Source organism: Tachypleus tridentatus, chromosome 12 (genome assembly GCF_004210375.1).
Source record: "Tachypleus tridentatus isolate NWPU-2018 chromosome 12, ASM421037v1, whole genome shotgun sequence".
Taxonomy (NCBI): domain Eukaryota; kingdom Metazoa; phylum Arthropoda; class Merostomata; order Xiphosura; family Limulidae; genus Tachypleus; species Tachypleus tridentatus.
Genome location: NC_134836.1, coordinates 31,713,917 through 31,732,010, shown reverse-complemented (window position 1 = coordinate 31,732,010; position 18,094 = coordinate 31,713,917). Strand labels below are relative to the sequence as shown.

At 33.0% G+C, this 18,094-nt stretch overlaps 1 protein-coding gene across 1 annotated transcript in view; it reads right to left on the bottom strand.

Annotated features, from left to right (window-relative positions):
• LOC143235496 (microtubule-actin cross-linking factor 1-like) overlaps positions 1–18,094 on the bottom strand; it is a 217,653-nt gene that overhangs the window by 118,012 nt on the left and 81,547 nt on the right. Inside the window, 9 exon segments of the mRNA XM_076473705.1 lie at positions 945–1,108; positions 1,625–1,718; positions 3,238–3,368; positions 3,969–4,064; positions 4,387–4,500; positions 4,761–4,816; positions 4,819–4,863; positions 10,054–10,169; positions 12,091–12,254. Coding sequence (XP_076329820.1) covers positions 945–1,108; positions 1,625–1,718; positions 3,238–3,368; positions 3,969–4,064; positions 4,387–4,500; positions 4,761–4,816; positions 4,819–4,863; positions 10,054–10,169; positions 12,091–12,254 — 980 coding nt within the window.

Below are 18,094 nucleotides of genomic sequence, written 5' to 3'. Positions count from 1 at the left end.
ACCCCAGATCATGATGGAACCTCATCCACTGTGTCATGTAGAAAATGTCTCTGGTGGAATATCCTTATTGTGCCAGCAACATTGGAAGCCATCTGGACCATCCAAGTTAAATTTTTTCTTGTCAGAGAACAAAATCTTCTTCCACTTTTCTACATCCCATGTTTGGTGCTTCTCAGCAAAATTTAACTGAGCTGTTTTGTGGTGTGGGCTTTGAAGACGTTTACGATTTTTAAAGATTTTCTCTCGCAGATGACGTCTTATTGTTCTTGAGCTGCATTCTGCATCTGTAAGGGCTTAATCTGGTTCAACGATCGGCTGGTGTCTTGCCAGACAACCTGTCAAATCCTCCTGCTCAACACTGGCGAAATTTTCTTAGGCCGACCATTTGAAATTCTCATTCCGTATCCCTCAGGGTCTTTTAAGAAATTTGCAACAGCAGTTTTACTATGGCCAATCTCACCAGCAATGGCACATTGAGAGAGACCTTGCTTTTGCAGCTTGACAATTCTGCCACGTTCAAACTCTGTCAACTTTTTAGCCTTTGCCATGTTTTTACCCAATGTAACACAGGAGATGCCAGTGGGAGATGTTGACAACGCTAATGCTTGAACACAAATGACTAAATTCCGTTATGTATTTACCAATTAATGCTTCGTTTCAGTATGGTCTTAAACTTTTGACCAGCTAGTATTTAGGCTGATTTCATAGTGTTCTCCTTTTCCCTATTAAATGCTAAAAAAGGTTTTTATTGTTATTTTCCCTTTTCCTATTTTCATCTTTCGAAGCTCTACTCAAATAAGTGGTTGATTCTAACAATGCAAAATGCATATTTTTTCTTTATATTTATTAGCCTTAAGATTTTGGCCAGCAATGTATATATTTTGAGACCAATGCTTAAGAAACTTCTAACTTAATAACTAATAAAGCCAGGAATAAGTGTTTACCTTTTGTATAGTTCTTGGGTTTGATGATATCCCTCATGTCGAAGTGACTCTGCATCTTGAAAGATCGTTTGGATGTTTTTCTCTAAGGCTTTCAACTCTGCCTCTATCTGGTCACAGATGTAAAGAGCATCTGTGGGATGAAGGTGATGCACTCGTTTCTCCTCCTGTAAGACAAACAAAACATTTGAAAGATTATCTGATTCAATGTTGGAAAAGTAATTCCTAAGAATCATTTAACTACATAACGGTTTATTTGGTTTGTTGTTGGCTATCTTCATTCTGTTCATTGTCGGATTTGAAACCTAAATTCTAACACTGTAAATAATTAAGTTTATTACTGCTTCCAGAGGGCTCTAAATAATTAAAAACTCCTTAAGCACTTTTAAACTATCAGTCACTTTAATAATAAGTTATCTAAAATTTATCTAAATGATGTTCAATGATTCCCCCACAGACAATCCTTCAGTGTATTGTTTTACTTAAATAATTGTTTTCAATCCTTTAAATTAATGATTGGATAATTTTAAAACCATTTTGCAAACTCTTAATGATAAGTACAAGCAAGTGCAACAATGAATTGTGAATCTTTACTTGAACTAATCTCTTGTCTACATCCCTTACGTTTCTCCACCAAAATAAAAACAAGCACACTGAAGTTCTGAGTTGTCAGAGGCACTTACCTCAGCTACTCTTTTGTCTATATCATCTAGGTTTTTGTCACACTGCTTAGTTTCTCTGTGAAGCTTTTCAGCAAGTTTTTGAAGTTTTTCTAATCTGAAAAGAAATAGATAGCTGGTTTATATAAAAAACTTTGACTTAGTTTCCTGTCACTTATCCTGCAAAATAATCAAATTTCAGCTGTTTACTCTACTAAATGATTAGTGTATAATTTGAAATGATAAGATTCAATCTAATCTTCAAACTGCTCTAGATAAAGTTTCTTTTTATGAATGAGGGTGTAAGTAAGTTATGTAATTAAATTTCATTTTATTTTATTTCTCAAACATAATCAGTGAATTTCCTTACAATAATTTATTTCCCTTCAAATAATAGTCTTTTCATCTTTTGCAGTTTTTGAAGAGCAATCTGCACCAGCCATCCCTAAGTTTGATCTAAACTGATAAACTAGAAAGACAGTCAACAGCACCTACTGTCAACTCTTGTGTTACTCTTACCCAAAGGAACAATGAGATTTGACTATCACTCTATCTTTTTGTAGTTAAAGGATTCCAATAGATGGACTCACAGATCCATGGTCAAACATACTAACCAATTATCATGCTTGTCCTTGTTTTCATAGCAAATAGTGATTTATCAAATATATAAGCTAACTGAAAACTATTCTGTACATTGCTTAAAACTTATGGAAAGTTTTCAAACAAATGTCTGTGGGATAATATATTTATTTCAGAACAACTGATTGTCTCTAACACTGAAACATGATCACGTATGACATTCCAAGTACAAATATATCTATTCAAATAGCTACATTTATGATAACACTAGCTCCTTGTGTTTTTAATGTAATCAATTTAATAGAAATATAATTTGGATTATTGATGTTTCTAAACTGTTTCTTTTGTTTGGGTTTCTATCTACACTGAATACTTTAACATTATAGAAATTCATTCTATGTTACCTAGTCCAACTTACAGAATACACATACCTGCTTCAATTTGCTGATTACACTTTACAAAACAGTTTTACTTCTTACAACTTGCTTTATAACCAGTACAGCTTGCAAAACACATGTACCTACTACAACCTGTTTTATACCCAATACAGCTTACAAAACGCTTGAATCTGCTACACCTGCTTTATACCAAATACAGCTTATAAAACACATGTATCTGCACTATGACCTACTTTATATCTAGTGCAGCTTACAAAACACATGCACCTGTTACAACCTCCTTTATAGTCATTACAGATTACAAAACACACGAGCCTGATATAATCTCTTTTATATTCATTACGGCTTACAAAATCACATGTAACTGCACTATGACCCACTTTATACCCAGTACAGCTTACAAAACACATGTACCCGCTACTACCTGCTTCAAACTCAATACGAATTACAAAGCATATATATCTGTTACATCCTGCTTTATAGTCAAGTACAATTTACAAAATATAAACCTATTACAACCTGCTTTATACTTTTTACAGCTTACAAAATACATATACCTATTACACCTACTAGAACTTATTTTATATCAAGTAACTCTTAGAAAACATGTACCTTCTATAACTTTTTTGTTTTATATTCAATAAATATTGCAAAATGTACCTGCTAATTTCATTGTGAATTGCCTGTTCTTTGTCTTGAAGTGCTGTCATAAGTTGATTCCAATTACTTTCAATCGTATCAATTTTCAATCCTGATTCTATATATAAAGAACTTTCTTCTTGAAAGAGTTGCTGTAAGAAGGAAAAGAAGTCTTAAAACTTAATGTTATACCAGTACTTAAGAATCTTTTAAAAATGTATAAGCAAATGTTAAGCACTATCTGATTACAAATTCTAGGATCACAAACTTGGATTATTGTTTAGTGAGGAAGTCATTGAACATAATAAAATATTAATTAAAACCACAATAAAAACAACTTTTAAAGCAGGCAGGGTCTAATTTTAATTATTAAAATGTTTTGACTCATAGTATCAGTCAACATCAAGTAAATGGAACTATATGTGCTGTGCTGATCATGTGACCAAACTGAACTACTTGTGATGTGCTGACCATGTTACTGAACTAAACTACTTGTGATGTGCTGACCATGTTACTGAACTAAACTACTTGTGATGTGTTGACCACATTAACAAACTGAACTACTTGCAGTGTGCTAATCACATTACCATACTGAATTACGTGCAGTGTAATGACTACCTTACTGAACTTAGGAACTTAAAGTGGCCTGAAGTGAATTACAAGAAAGGTTTGATCATTATAACTACCTGAGCTTCATAAATTAGACTGACAATTTTATTCAATAATGTTAATTAATCTGAAGTGCTCTTTACCTGCAGCTCTCTATGTAGATTGGAGATTTTCTGTTTAACATGAAGTTTTGGTGGGATATCTTCTGCTCTGAATCTATTACATTCTGCTAGTAGAGCCTATGGATCAGGCAAATACAATTATTAACAGTTCTAATCACATTAACCTTACAATAACTTTCCAGTGACAGTTAATAGTCCTGGAATTAATCCAGCTGAAAGATATAATTTATCTAACACTATAATTACCTACAAATCACTGAAATGTAAACAGATATGTGTGCATATTTATTTAAACTAACAATGGTATCACAAAACAACAATTCAAATAAAATTTCTTTTTTCAAAAGCAAAGTGGTAACAATGATTTTTTTCTGAACTAATCAGTTATTAATTTCTTCTAAATATGGTTGGATGAGTAGGTTCTGTTTCATATACCTACTTTCATCTCTACTAGAGTATTTTTAAAGGTTCGATCTTGTAGAGTCATTATTATTTTCTGCATCCAAAGGTATAATATGCTAGCCTGTTCTCTGTATTCGTCCAGTTTTTTCTGCTTTTTCCTGTGAAACAATGAATAATTATTTGTTAATTCCAGTACTCAACCATAGATATTTAAGCTGGATTTTTTTTTTCAATTCTAACACCTTTCAACTAATTCAGCAATTGCATCACTATGTTGACTGATCAAAATTAGTAAATACTGTGAAACTGTGTAACTGAAATTTCAACAATGTAACAATTCAAATTCATTCCAGCATGTAAACGTTTTATACAAGAAGTAATGTAAAGACACATTTAAAAAAAAAAACATACATCATCAGCAAGTGGGTGATAGGCTGGAATTTCAGGAAACACATTGTAGAGAGAGAGATGTATGTGATTAGAGATTTCTCATCTGGTTCATGAGTATCGACATCTGGAAGATAAAAGATACTTCAGTAACATTTCTAGAAAAAAACTTAAAACAAGATTATTTAGAAGCATAATAAAAGACAGAATTTAAGATATAAAAATGTTGCATCTACTTTAGAAACCTCAAACTTTCTGAAATGGTTATGTGAAATTCTGGTCTAAGTTCAAGTGAGGCCTTAGACTAGATACAAGATGCAGAACTCCACATTGTTATTTATGTTCTATTGCCAAATACTATCACAAAAATTCTATGCTAGTAGCAAATATACCATTTCATGAAAATATATTGATTGTGATTGATTTTAAAAATATATAAAAAACTGGTACATTTTTTCATATACATAAGCCTTTCATGTGTATTCTACCAAACACAAATAAGCATTATTAATTTTTTTTAAGTAGACTATGTACAAACATCCTTAAAAAATTCAAAACAAATGTACATATTATATTTTAAAACAATCTCATTCATAAATAAGTTAGTCATATGGTGTTTGTTACAAACAGTAACAGTAATATCCACAGTGGTAGCAACAAATGAAATATTCCAGAAATGGTCAGTTTGTATCCACAGTGGTAGCAATGAGTGAGATATTCACATAATGGTCAATTTTTGCATACATTTGTAGCAACAAATGAAATATTCCAAAAATGGTCAGCTTGTACACACAGTGGTGTTAACAAATGAGATATCCCAGAAATAATCAGCTTGTATCAACAGTGATGATAACAAGTGACATATCATATTATAGTACACAGTATTTTTAAAGCACATATGTTTCACATGTTACATTTTATTGGGTCAACAACAAAAATAGCCTCCATACAAAAGAGAACTTTGTCATAAACTGAGTCATTTCATTAACTGGAAAGTTACATGCAATGTTTAATATATCATCACATTCACTGGTCCTGAAATACCCACTTGCCAAACCAACAACAAAAACACAGCATACTCCCTGTTGATAAGATGTAAAATGCTTTGAATCAAATATTTATAAACACAACTGAATCACTATTAGTTTGATACACACACATACACAACCCTTATTCAAAGATTAAAGGGTCACATAGGAGTCCTTGCTATCTTCAATGTAAATATATTGAATCAAAAGGTAAATTAAAACAGACATTTGTTCCTTTGAGGCTCCATACTAATAGCTTTTACTTGTATATTTATTTATTAACCAAGAAATAACTTATCCACACTTAATCCTAAATGTAAAAACACATTCCTTAAATAAAAAAAAATATATATTTATTCCATTGTTCTGATGGTTTGGGCACACAAATTGCCAGCAAATTACAGCACCATTATGAAATGTTTTGCTAAAATAATAAAATCACTCTTCAGCCTTGAATTATTTTCAATGTGCTAGTCTTCTTTTAAAAACGAAGAGAAAATAGAACCTGCTGATCACCTTAGATTTAGAAAGTTCTTTAAAGGCTTAAGTGACTTAGCTACTCAAAGTAGGTACCATCTAGGTTGCTAAGAAACTATTAACATTCTCCTCAGAGTTATAAATAATTCCTTCAAAAAAATATTATTTAGTAATTCTGCATCTAATCTTCTAATAAGTAGTAATTTACGATTTAATTTTACAGGCATACATATCAGTCTCAATGGATGTTTAAGGCACACTATCATCACATTCTCAGGATATGTCACTCATATCTAGATAAATTTAATCATACTAGAGAAGCCATTAACTTGGGTAAAGTATCAAAATGTTTAACTCTCAATTTAAGAAACAAAACTAAAAAAAATGTATTGTAAGAAAATGTCTAATTATACTTATTTTCTCTAAAATTCACAGAAAAAAAGATTTTGACAATAATAGCAAACAAAAGGTATTTTAAATTTTTAACCACTTGTTTCATTTTCATGCTTTGCAGTTAAATTAGATTTATTGTTTGTATTCATTAACATGAAATATTTTCCATAAAAATACTTCTCCCATATTTTATTATATTTCATTTAGTAAATATTTATCTGTTTATAGAAATAAAAATGAGTTAAAAACACTTTCAAATTAAGCAATATTGTATTCTTTTTTCTAGATGAAACATGTAAAATAAAATGTCACATGCAAACAGATACAACATTTCATTCTGTAAGACTTGGAGAAATCAATATCATGCAAAACTAGTAATACCATTGCCTGTTAAGTTTGTGTAGATAGCGACATCCTCTTCCTGATAAAGGCTATGCTCAAAACCTTGTAGGCACATATACTATAGTACTTAGGAAGTAAACAAGCTTTAACAGTAAGTACATTTCAATGATGGCTATAGAGAGTCTAAGACATATTTTAGAGTAACATTACTCCAAGCTAGTCCTCCCTTACTTTACCAGCACATTTTTGCAAAACCTGTAATTTCAATTACCATTCTGTGTAATAAAAATGTTTTGAACATCTTAAAGGGCTAGAAAATTACAGCATGATCTAACACAACTGAGTATTGAAAAACTTTAATCAGTTATACACCTTATGAAATGAAACTTGTACCATATAGAGCAGTGGTTCTTAACCTTGTTGGAGGTACTGAACCTCAGAAGTTTCATACTTGCATTCACTGAGCCATTCATAATTGAAAGATATGATTTGTTCAAATTCAAAACATAAGTAGATATTTTATTAGTGCATAAAATGAACCATACATCAGTTGCACACAATATCACTGTGTTCAAAAAACAAAACCAACAAAACATGAATTTCACACAAAAACAAAAACATAACTCAATAAATATTTACTGCAAATCAATGTGACTTTCAGAAACAAGTTCAGAAATGCGCTGCTTCACCTTGGCAAGTGCCACTTTCATATCATTCTCACAACAAAGTCTGTTCCTTTTCTTTGTTTTTATGTCTACCATCCTCCAAAAGGATTCCTCGCAAAGATACGTTGTAAAAAACGGTATGAGTATCTCAAGGGCTTTCTTAGCAATAAGAGGGTACGCTATGATTTGGTATCACCAAAACGTTGAGAACGTTGTTGTTCTAAAAAGTTGCTGTTGAACCTGGCTTTGCTGAAGTTCAATGATTTTGTCGAGGTATTCATCATTGACATCTGCTGTCACAACACTAAACATGAACGGCTGTCTCACCCATGCTGGATATGACTCTCTAGCGGGGAAGTTTCCGTCAAGAGACTTTGCGAGCTCATCTAAGTGCATGGAAATTGCTTGCTTCAGTTCCCCGGGTACAGAAATGTCTCCAATTTCAGACACATCTTCGATCTTACTTACACAGTCATCCAGCAGGGGAAAGTTTGCAAAGTTATCATTCCCTCTTCATCGTTTCCATAATGGTAGCTTTTTTTTTGAAAAGCCTTTAGGTTTTCTTCTGCTTTGATGATGTTCACTCCACCACCCTGCATCTGTTGATTGAGATGATTGAGAGTATTGAAGATATCGGCCATGTATGCCAAAATGAGAATGAACTCAGATTTTTCGAAGCAATCTGCATGACAATGTTGGTGCTCTCGCAAAAACAGGGCTAATACCACATGCATGGCAAAAACATGATTCAGCACCTTTCCCTAGGATAACCACCAAATGTTAGAATAGTACAGAAGTATCTCGAATTCAGAGCCCATTTCATTACACAGTTATTTGAAGATGCAGTGAGTGCTTCAGGGCACTATTTTGCACAAAGTTCACACATTCCACTGCAATTTTTAATACTTCTGCCAGTTTTGAAGGCAAGGTTTTTGTTGCCAATGCATGCCTGTGCAGAACACAGTACATTACAATGATGTGTGGTGCATCGAATCTCACCAGCGCACCAAAACCAGAGTTTCATCCCAGCATGGCTGGAGCTCCATCCAAACACACTTCAGAAATCATATCCCACAAAAGATCGTTGTCTCTGAAGAAGTAATCCACAAGTCTTTTCACGTCGACTGCTTTAATTGTTGTTGTAAGAGGCTTACAAAATTAACAAATCTTCTTTTCTCTCGTCGTTCTTCACATAGCGCATGAATACAACAGGCTGGCTTAGATTGGAAATGTCGGTGGTCTCGTCGAGTTGAAGGTTGAATTTTGCTCGGCTTGAAATCAGATCTGCAACTACTTGAGACAAGATGTCATCCCTCATGTCATCTATTCTGCTGCTGATGGTGTTATTTGAAAGAGGAATTTGGAATAACTTGTTTTCAGCAGCTCTTCCCAGCATGATACTCGACATCTTCAACACAGCTGATTTTACGAGTGCTTCACCAATGGTGTGTTGTTTGCTCTGCTTTACGATCAAGTACTCAACTTCGTACGATGCTGTGAGGATCGATTTGTCGATGGGTAAAAAGCCAAGAACAGGCAAAGTAGCCTTTTCATCGAACCTAGCTCTCTTTACCTTGAATTCAGCAAGCATTGTGTTCTTGTATTTCCCATCTCCATGCAGCTTTAGGGAGTGTTCTCTTAGTTTTGCCAGTGCTAGACTAGAATTGCTCAACTTGGCATTGTAAATCATGCATTGAGGATGCTGACTCCCGTCATGTTCCATTACACACGTGAATCCATACTGTATGTATTCGTCTGACCACTTTCTGTTTTTGCTCGACATAGTTAGTATGAAGAGATTGAAAGATTAAAAAAAAAATCACAAATGATGCATGATTACTACAGTCACAAGTCGACTGCTTAGTGCACAAAGTTCCTGCAGCACAGATATTAAGGCCAAGTGATATGACGTGATCAGCCACAGCCAATGATGGCCAAGTGGAACATGACGTCACGAATCATATGAGTGTGGTGATCGAAACGGATACACACACAGTGTGTGTGTCTCGACCTCCGCCAAACCCCTGAGACTGACTCATCAAATCCCTGGGGTTCGATTGAACCCAGGTTAAGAACCACTGATATAGAGCTAGAATTTCTAGGGTATACTTTCTATTTCTTTAACTACAGCTGTGTTTCAAGACAGTTAGCTACAAGGTCACCAGGATTCTATTAAGTCAATACTAATTACATTTTATCAACTGAAAAGAGTAAAACATGGTTGTCTTACTTAATAGGAAAGAAATAAAACATGAAATGTTATACTTTTTCATATTATTAACATTTACTTTTCTCTCCTTATTAGTAAGTTAATAAAAAGAACTCTTGGGTACTACCTACAAGTATTACTCAAGGACACTTGGAAATAAAATACCAGCAAGTAATTTTATAAAAAGTACTACATCAACCAACCTTCTGGATCTAAAAGTCTGGTTACTCCATACTCCCTCTCCATTATCGAAAATGCTAGTTCCAGGTTTTTACAAGGAGAATTTGTTCTTAGTGATTTCCAATCAATGAGATCAGGTCTAACATTCATAAAAACAAAAAAATTGATAAGTACTTCGATGTAGTAAATGTTTGTTTTTATGATACAACTAAACAAAGTCATTTATAACTTTTTAAAATGTGAAGTGATACTATTGTAGTTATATCTAAATTGATCTCTCCTATTTCCCTAAAGTGCTTTCACTATGCTTGTATCAAGGTAGATTTTCAAAACTACCAATGTGATGTTACCATGTTTTTATCTAGATAGATCTTTCCTAATTCCCCAAAGTGCTGTTACTATGCTTGTATGGAACGAGAGAATTTTCTATAATTGTCACTTTGCTTAACTTAATAATTAGTGTATCCAGAATGTAAATCTAAAGTTTTATCATTCACGTTCCATTGTTACTAAAACATACTTCATATTCTGAGGAAGTAATGGACACATTATAAGAGTGATTGTTAAATCCCACAATTTAGTCAAACAAAAGTAGTCAAAAAGTTGTTGGTTGGTGCCATTGATCTTGGTGCCTTCTTTCTAGTCTCTGTTAAAAATTAATGATGGATAAGTAAAAATATCCCTTGCGTAACTTTGAACAAACCTCTAAAATGCCCAACAAAGAACAAAGCTTTCTAATTGTCAAAAATTCTATCACTGTGTTTGCATCTAAACAGATTTTTCTAAACTGGTTGAAGTGATAGTGCTGTTACTGCTATGCATAGACATCTGAAGTTATACTCAACTCAGCAAAACAGTTAAACTTATAAAGAAATATTTAATATGTGATTCTAATGTCTGAACTTAAAATAAAAAATACCATTCAGTATTCTTCCATACAAGTTTGAAATATTTATATTAAAATGATTCTAGATAGGCAATTCATGTGACAAGCACAGCAATAATAAGATCACAGTGGAATATATGTATTGAAACTACATTCTGAAATTCTTTTGCATTTCATAGGTAATGTGATGCCACCTTTAATTGGTTGCTCTTGATAAAAGCACATAACAGCACTTTTTTACACAAAATATTTGTACACTAAGATCTTAAATAGACATTCAGAGCAGGAATTTAGAATTTTCAAGGTTGAGATATCCCTTTTGATTAATGACATTATGAAAGAAAATAATTTGGATCAACTTAGGGATCTAGAATGACTCTAAAACAGACCTGCTCATACCCTATCCATAGTAAGCACAGTGTGCCACATCTTCTAACACTTGAGAATCCATGAACTTTTGCAATCTATCCACATGACTCAGGCAACAGTAAACAACATAATGAAAAACAATCTCCACCTGTGAATGGGACCAAAATGGTATGGATTCATCAAAATAAGGGTTCCAGTTATACTTATCATACAACTGTTGCATATTTCAAGCATCTGGAGAATGATATAGTGTATTTATGCTGGTACACATGAAGACATACCAGTCAAGATGCTGTATGTATTGCCTATGGATTTCTGTATAAATGAAGTATTGAAACAGATACTGGAAAGCCAGCATTCTCATACTATAAAAATTATGAAAAGTCTGATGCAAGGAGTGGTGGTCTTTGGACATGACAACCTTACAATAAACAGTAAAATGGGAATGTAACAACATTGTAAAACTCAAAAAGCATTTTAATATAACATACACAATCTCTGGTTTGTTTAAACAATAGCAAAAAACCAGCATCTGTTGACACCAGTTGTTCAAATTTACTGAAGCAAATTATTTTTTTTATATTCCTGAACTTAAAATGCAACATTTTATACATCTATTTGCTTAAAATCTGCAACAAAATAATGCCAGTAAGAATTTTAAAAATTACAATAAGAATATGAAATGAAATAAAAACTACTTTACTATAGAAAAGAAATTAAGGAATAATAGAAGAATATTTACATACCTATTATAAACAAAATAATATTATAGCAATAAATACCAAAAGATTTCAATAAAAGTTACCTGTTTCTGTGAATTATAGCACTGAAAGCAAGACCATCTTTCCAACTATTAGTAAAGTCTAAAATCTTTACCCCTGGATAATAGGCAGTGGTGTGCTGGGCCCAGTTAAGGAGTGCATCTTTAGCTGATATTGTCTCATCAGCATGTCCAATTATATCTGATATCTAGAATGCAATAAATTGGATTTAGTAAATACTGAATTTATAATTTTCAAAGAATGTGAAATACTACAGATAATTTGAATGAAACAAATCCAAATATTATAAAATTCACAAAAATCAACTTATGTTTATAAACACTTCTCTATTATTATTTTTATTCATTTTTTTATTTTTTACAAATTATAGTATATCACCATTATTAAGCTAATTCATTTTTACCAACAGACTTCCCAAATTTGCTTAATATACTAGGAATGGTTTTAACTCTCTTTTCTTGTGATTATAATTGCAGATTTATTACCTGCAAATATAGTGAAAGTAAAGCTGAATCAGTATGTTAAATAGCTGTTGTACTTTTATTTGTCTTTGTTAAACCAGTTACAGTCTCCTTAAGTTTATAGTGTTGTGGAAAAGAATTTGCTCCAAAGAGTCAATTTGAATACTGCTTATCTATTACTGATATGACTACTTACAGAGTGGCTCAAAGAGAAACTTTACATTTAATGAAATATATCAAGTACAACTGAACATAGGCCCAGCATGGCCAGGTGGGTTAAGGCATTCGACTCGTAATCTGAGGATCGCAGGTTCGAATCCTCATTGTACCAAATATGCTCGCTGTTTCAGCTGTGGGGGCATTATAATGTGACAGTCAATCCCATTATTCGTTGGTAAAAGAGCAGCCCAAGAGTTGGCAGTGGGTGGTGATGACTAGCTGCCTTCCCTCTAGTCTTACACTGCTAAATTAGAGACAGCTAGTGCAGATAGCTAGCCCTCATGTAGCTTTGCCCGAAACTCAAAAAAACAAACAACTGAACAATACACGTTTACAAGAATGACCAAACACTGCTGAAAACATAATTAACAACAGCTAAAAAAAATACTAAAGACTGAAACCAAAAGACATCTTAGCTAAAAAATCCATTAGAGTAAAATGTCTTGAAGTATAACATTTCTTTATGGCCATCTTGTATAGAATAGGGAATAGACCTATAATCACAGGATAAACATGTTTGGAAAAACAACCTCACTGAATGTGTTTAAAATGACACTTATTATTAGTAATGCTTAATTTAATCACTAAAGAACTCATGAATACTGAACAATCTTGAAGAATACAGGGAGCCATGCTACTAATCGACTACTAATTGTTTTGGAGTATATCTATAATGAACAATATTGAATACAGGGAACCATGCTGCTTACCTGCCTGATAATTGTTTCAGTGTATACCTATAATAAATAAACTTGAATAATACAGGGAGCTATACTGCTCACCTAATAGTTGTTTCAATGGAACTTTTTGGAAACATGGTATGAAAGTGTGACTACAAACCACAATAAATCTCAATTACTTCAATTGCTAATCACAAACTAATGATACAATATGAAGGTGATAACATAAGCCTACTTATATGATAAGGTGCATAACATGAAGACATTCACAATCAAATTGCTTGCATAGAAATGTATTTGGACTGAAACTGTTAAGGAACAAAAAATGGCTATGATTTAATTGTCATATGGTTGAATTTACAAACACAAATAATATAATATTTTCCACTGAACATAAATTTTACCTGGGGTGTAACTTAACATTAAGTAGCTGTATGCTTTGTAACAAACAAGCAAACTTTCAAATGAATTTCCTCAGTATTTCTGAAATACTATAACAGGTCTAATCCCTTCAACTGATGAACCTTTGTACATATGACGTTAATAAAAGTTTTCACTCAAGTAATATTTCTTTTCTCACACTCCAATGGTGCTAAAATAACTTCTGCCTCAACAAAAAAACTACAGATAGTAATCTAAAATTGGGCAACTACCAACAAACAATCTGTTTACTGTTTATCAACATGCCACTTATGCATCTTAATTTGGAAGAACTAGCACAAGTTAAAACTAGCTAATAGTCACTTTAAAAGGAACGTTCTAGTGAGCATACTTTATAAATATAATTGTATCAGAGAACCACACTACAAAATATTTGTAGAACTTTGAAATAAATCACAGCATTTCTGCAGCATATGTTAGTAAGTCTTAAATATGTTCAATGAGTTTAGAAGTAACTGTTGTTTAATACTCATAAAATGTATAAAGAGTACAATTAATTACTCCACACTACATTTACAAAAACTGAAAGTTTTTTATGTAATGAGAAGTTCTAGAATACCATCCCTTTGATTTAAAAATACTTGAAGTTCTCACATGCAAGCTTTACACAAGATATCACACACACACACACATAAATGTGTATACACAGAGAAATACATCAGAGAAACAAATCACATGTTACAATCTTTAGAAGCATATGTCTCTTAAAGATACATGATTCCATAAACACATTGATGTCAGAAAACTAAGCCATACACTTATAAAAACATACTTCATGTGTACTGTACTTGATTCTACAAATATGCTGATGTCAGAAAGCCAAATTTGTCTGTAGTTAAGCATAAAGCTACGCAATGTGCTATCTTTTCTCTGCCTTTCAAGGGTATCGAAACCCAGTTTCTGCACTGTAAGTCCATAAACATAATGCTGTGCCACTGGGGAGCCAGAAAGCCCAGCCACAGTCCTGAGAGACATGCAACCTTACAAGTGCATGAAAATAATGGATACACTGATATCACAAAATCAAGCCACACAGTCCTAAAAGATACAAATCATACAAAGTTTCATAAGATATCAGAGAACCACAATATGCATGAAAAGTTCAAGTGTTGATGAATAAGTTAATCAAAAACTGGTTGGTAATGAACCCTTTATATATATATCACTCATTTCAACACCATTAGAAGTTTGTTCCCAGTTTTATTAATTTCTATAAAGACTTCTTGAACCTACATGTTGTTTTTTTTTTAAATAAAGACTTTATTTACAGACACCAGAGAAACATCAATGAAGTTTTAATACATACAAGGACTTCACATACACATGGAGGTATCAGGCAATTACACTATACAATTCTGATATATAAACAGAAGTGAAAGATACAAAACTTCATAAATATGCAAATATAAACAAAACAGACGTAAGAAAACTTAGCTACGCAGTTTTAGTGTAGCTTACAGGTATAAATGGGATTTCTTTGTGATTCGTAACGATGATAAATGTTTAGATATCCATATCTTAAAAAGTTAAATTTTCATTAGATGACAAAATTCATTGCAACTTTTAAATATATATTATTTTCATCTTACACATATCGGCAAATCTATTTAGTTGAAATCTAAATTCACGCATGAGTATTCACTTATTTAACTTTGCGAGTAAACAACATCTTAAAATGAGCATGCCCCACAAACTTTATATTTCACTTGTTATAGTGGAGGCGTTACCGCAAGGGACGTTGACAATTTGATTCTTTTATAAAGTGGCAAAGCTGATTTGTTATCTTTCCCTTAACACTGGTTAAATTTATTTTCAGTTCACCATACAAGCATAACCTACAGTAACAGGAAACTGAATAATGGCTCATAACAACTCTTCTAGGTGAGGAGAAACAAAACAGAAAACAAATACATATATCTTTCCTACGTTTTTTCAACACAACTTCTCTAGAAATTTGATATGTTTCTTGATAATATTATTTTTTCATATACTAATGGCTATAACATCAGGTGTAAGATATCTCGGGCGACTTGAAATAACGCGAGGCACTATCATCCATACAAGGCAGGAATAACAGGTGTTTTGTAACTGTGTAAGATGAAGGCCTGAGAGAGAGAACACTCTCGCGAATGGATGGATACACGGGTTATTGAAAACCACATATCTCAGACAGAAACACCACGAATTTGTTTACATACGTGGTTTTGTTGACTGTTATGACAGTTTGGTGAGCGATCCAACTAACTCCTATCACTAGTAAACCACAAGCAGCTATACAGCAACTCGTATAATATAAAACGTAAAAGGTAAGCTGCTACTGAGCAATCATTATTTAGATTAAGTTTTATCTTCCAGGAAATTATTCAACACTCAGACCATGCAACTAAGTCGATTTTGTTTCGGAACAAATTTATCTGGAAACATATGTGGCCTGTTGAAGAAATATATGATTCGTTGGAGAAACATAACGTGTTTTGTTAGTGAAACATATGTAAGTCTGATGTAAAAATATAAACACGGTTTGTTGTTGAAACATAAAATGTGGTCCGTTACATTTTTTCAAAAATTCAGTTTCGCTTATGTACAGACGGGATTTGATGCAATCTATTAGATCAAGAAAGACAAGTAACTAAACAAGAGACCAGCCACTTCTATGAGTTTTATTATTATTTCCCGAGTTTCGTATGAAATGCTAGGACAACGTTGAGACAAATAGATGGCATTAATAATGGCTTATTTTGTCAGTGATAAACACTATTCATTTTGTTAAGACAGTGTACTTAATTTTTATATTATCTTAACATACGTGTATGTAGGTTTTATTTCTAGATAACACCGAACTACCGTGGAGCCATGTTTCACTCTAACCTCCATAAAACAAAAAAATGGTTCAAAATGAGAGGCGTTTACCAAAAATACACCACACTGTTTTAAAACCATTTTACAAACGCTAAAAAGAGACCATGTTCATAATAGGCTTCTGAAGTGATCAGTATTACAACTGACTGCAATTATTACAATAACTGCAGAATGATAAAACAGTACACTGGGTAAAGAAAATGTGATCAAAATTGGAAAACTTAAATTTGTTATAATTTATATATATATATAAAAACTAATACCGAGAGATATATTTCTACTTACGAAAACACCACACGTCGAGAAAGCCTGGTCCATAAGAGCGACAAATAAATCTCATACTCAACCACATGAAGAATCCTATTAGTTTCTTATACAATCTATAGAATAGCAACTAAAGCTTTATATATGTGACCTATAGAACCCTAGAATGTTTATACTGTATACCGAACCTAATCAATGTCCTAGTACAGAATCCTATTACTTTCTTATACAATCTATAGAATAGCAACTAAAGCCTTATATATGTGACCTATAGAACCCTAGAACGTTTATACTGTATACCGAACCTAATCAATGTCCTAGTATAGAAGTATGTTCCATGTGGACCCAAATGAAACGTTAATGAATGATTTAAAGAACACCAGAAAACAATAAATATCTTACAATATTCTTTAAACAGTCCCAACTGAAACATCAATGCGAGATTTACAGAATCTATAAAATAACAAATACATTGTAGTAAATTCTACACAATTCCAACTGAAATAGTAATGTGAGATTTACGGAACTCATTGAGTTATAGGACTTTGCAAAAAACCCAAGCTGCGTACAGAATCAATTGTGACTCTTCTTCTGTGACTTAAATAATAATAGAAAGTTTGCACTACATATATATATAACTCCTACTTCAGCTTAAAGAATTTCTCTATACAACCCTATTGAACACATTGTGGTTATGTTCGCCTTATATACCTTTCTCTCTGTTTTGGTGATCCGCTTGGACGTAGTAGTTACCGTTTCATGGGACGTAGTCGGAAACTTTCGGGAAGCTGTACTTTTGATCGAACCCTGGACTTTACGAGTTGAGTGGCCAAGGTCAGTGTGACCTGGTCCCGATGTTTCCTGCTTAATAACATACTGTGTTGTGATTATGCGTCCCGGAGAAACAACACTGGTGGTGACAATCTGCTTGTCACCGGCCTGTGACAGATTCGAGGTCTTCCGAGTGTCCCGCGACGTTTGGAAGGTCTGGTGTTCGCTTGACCGGCAGGATGACCGGCCCTCCTTGGAAAAAGAGGATGAACTATTCGGTATGATATTATCTCGCTCGGGCAGCTGTCTCGGCCCTTTGAAGGAATGCCGTG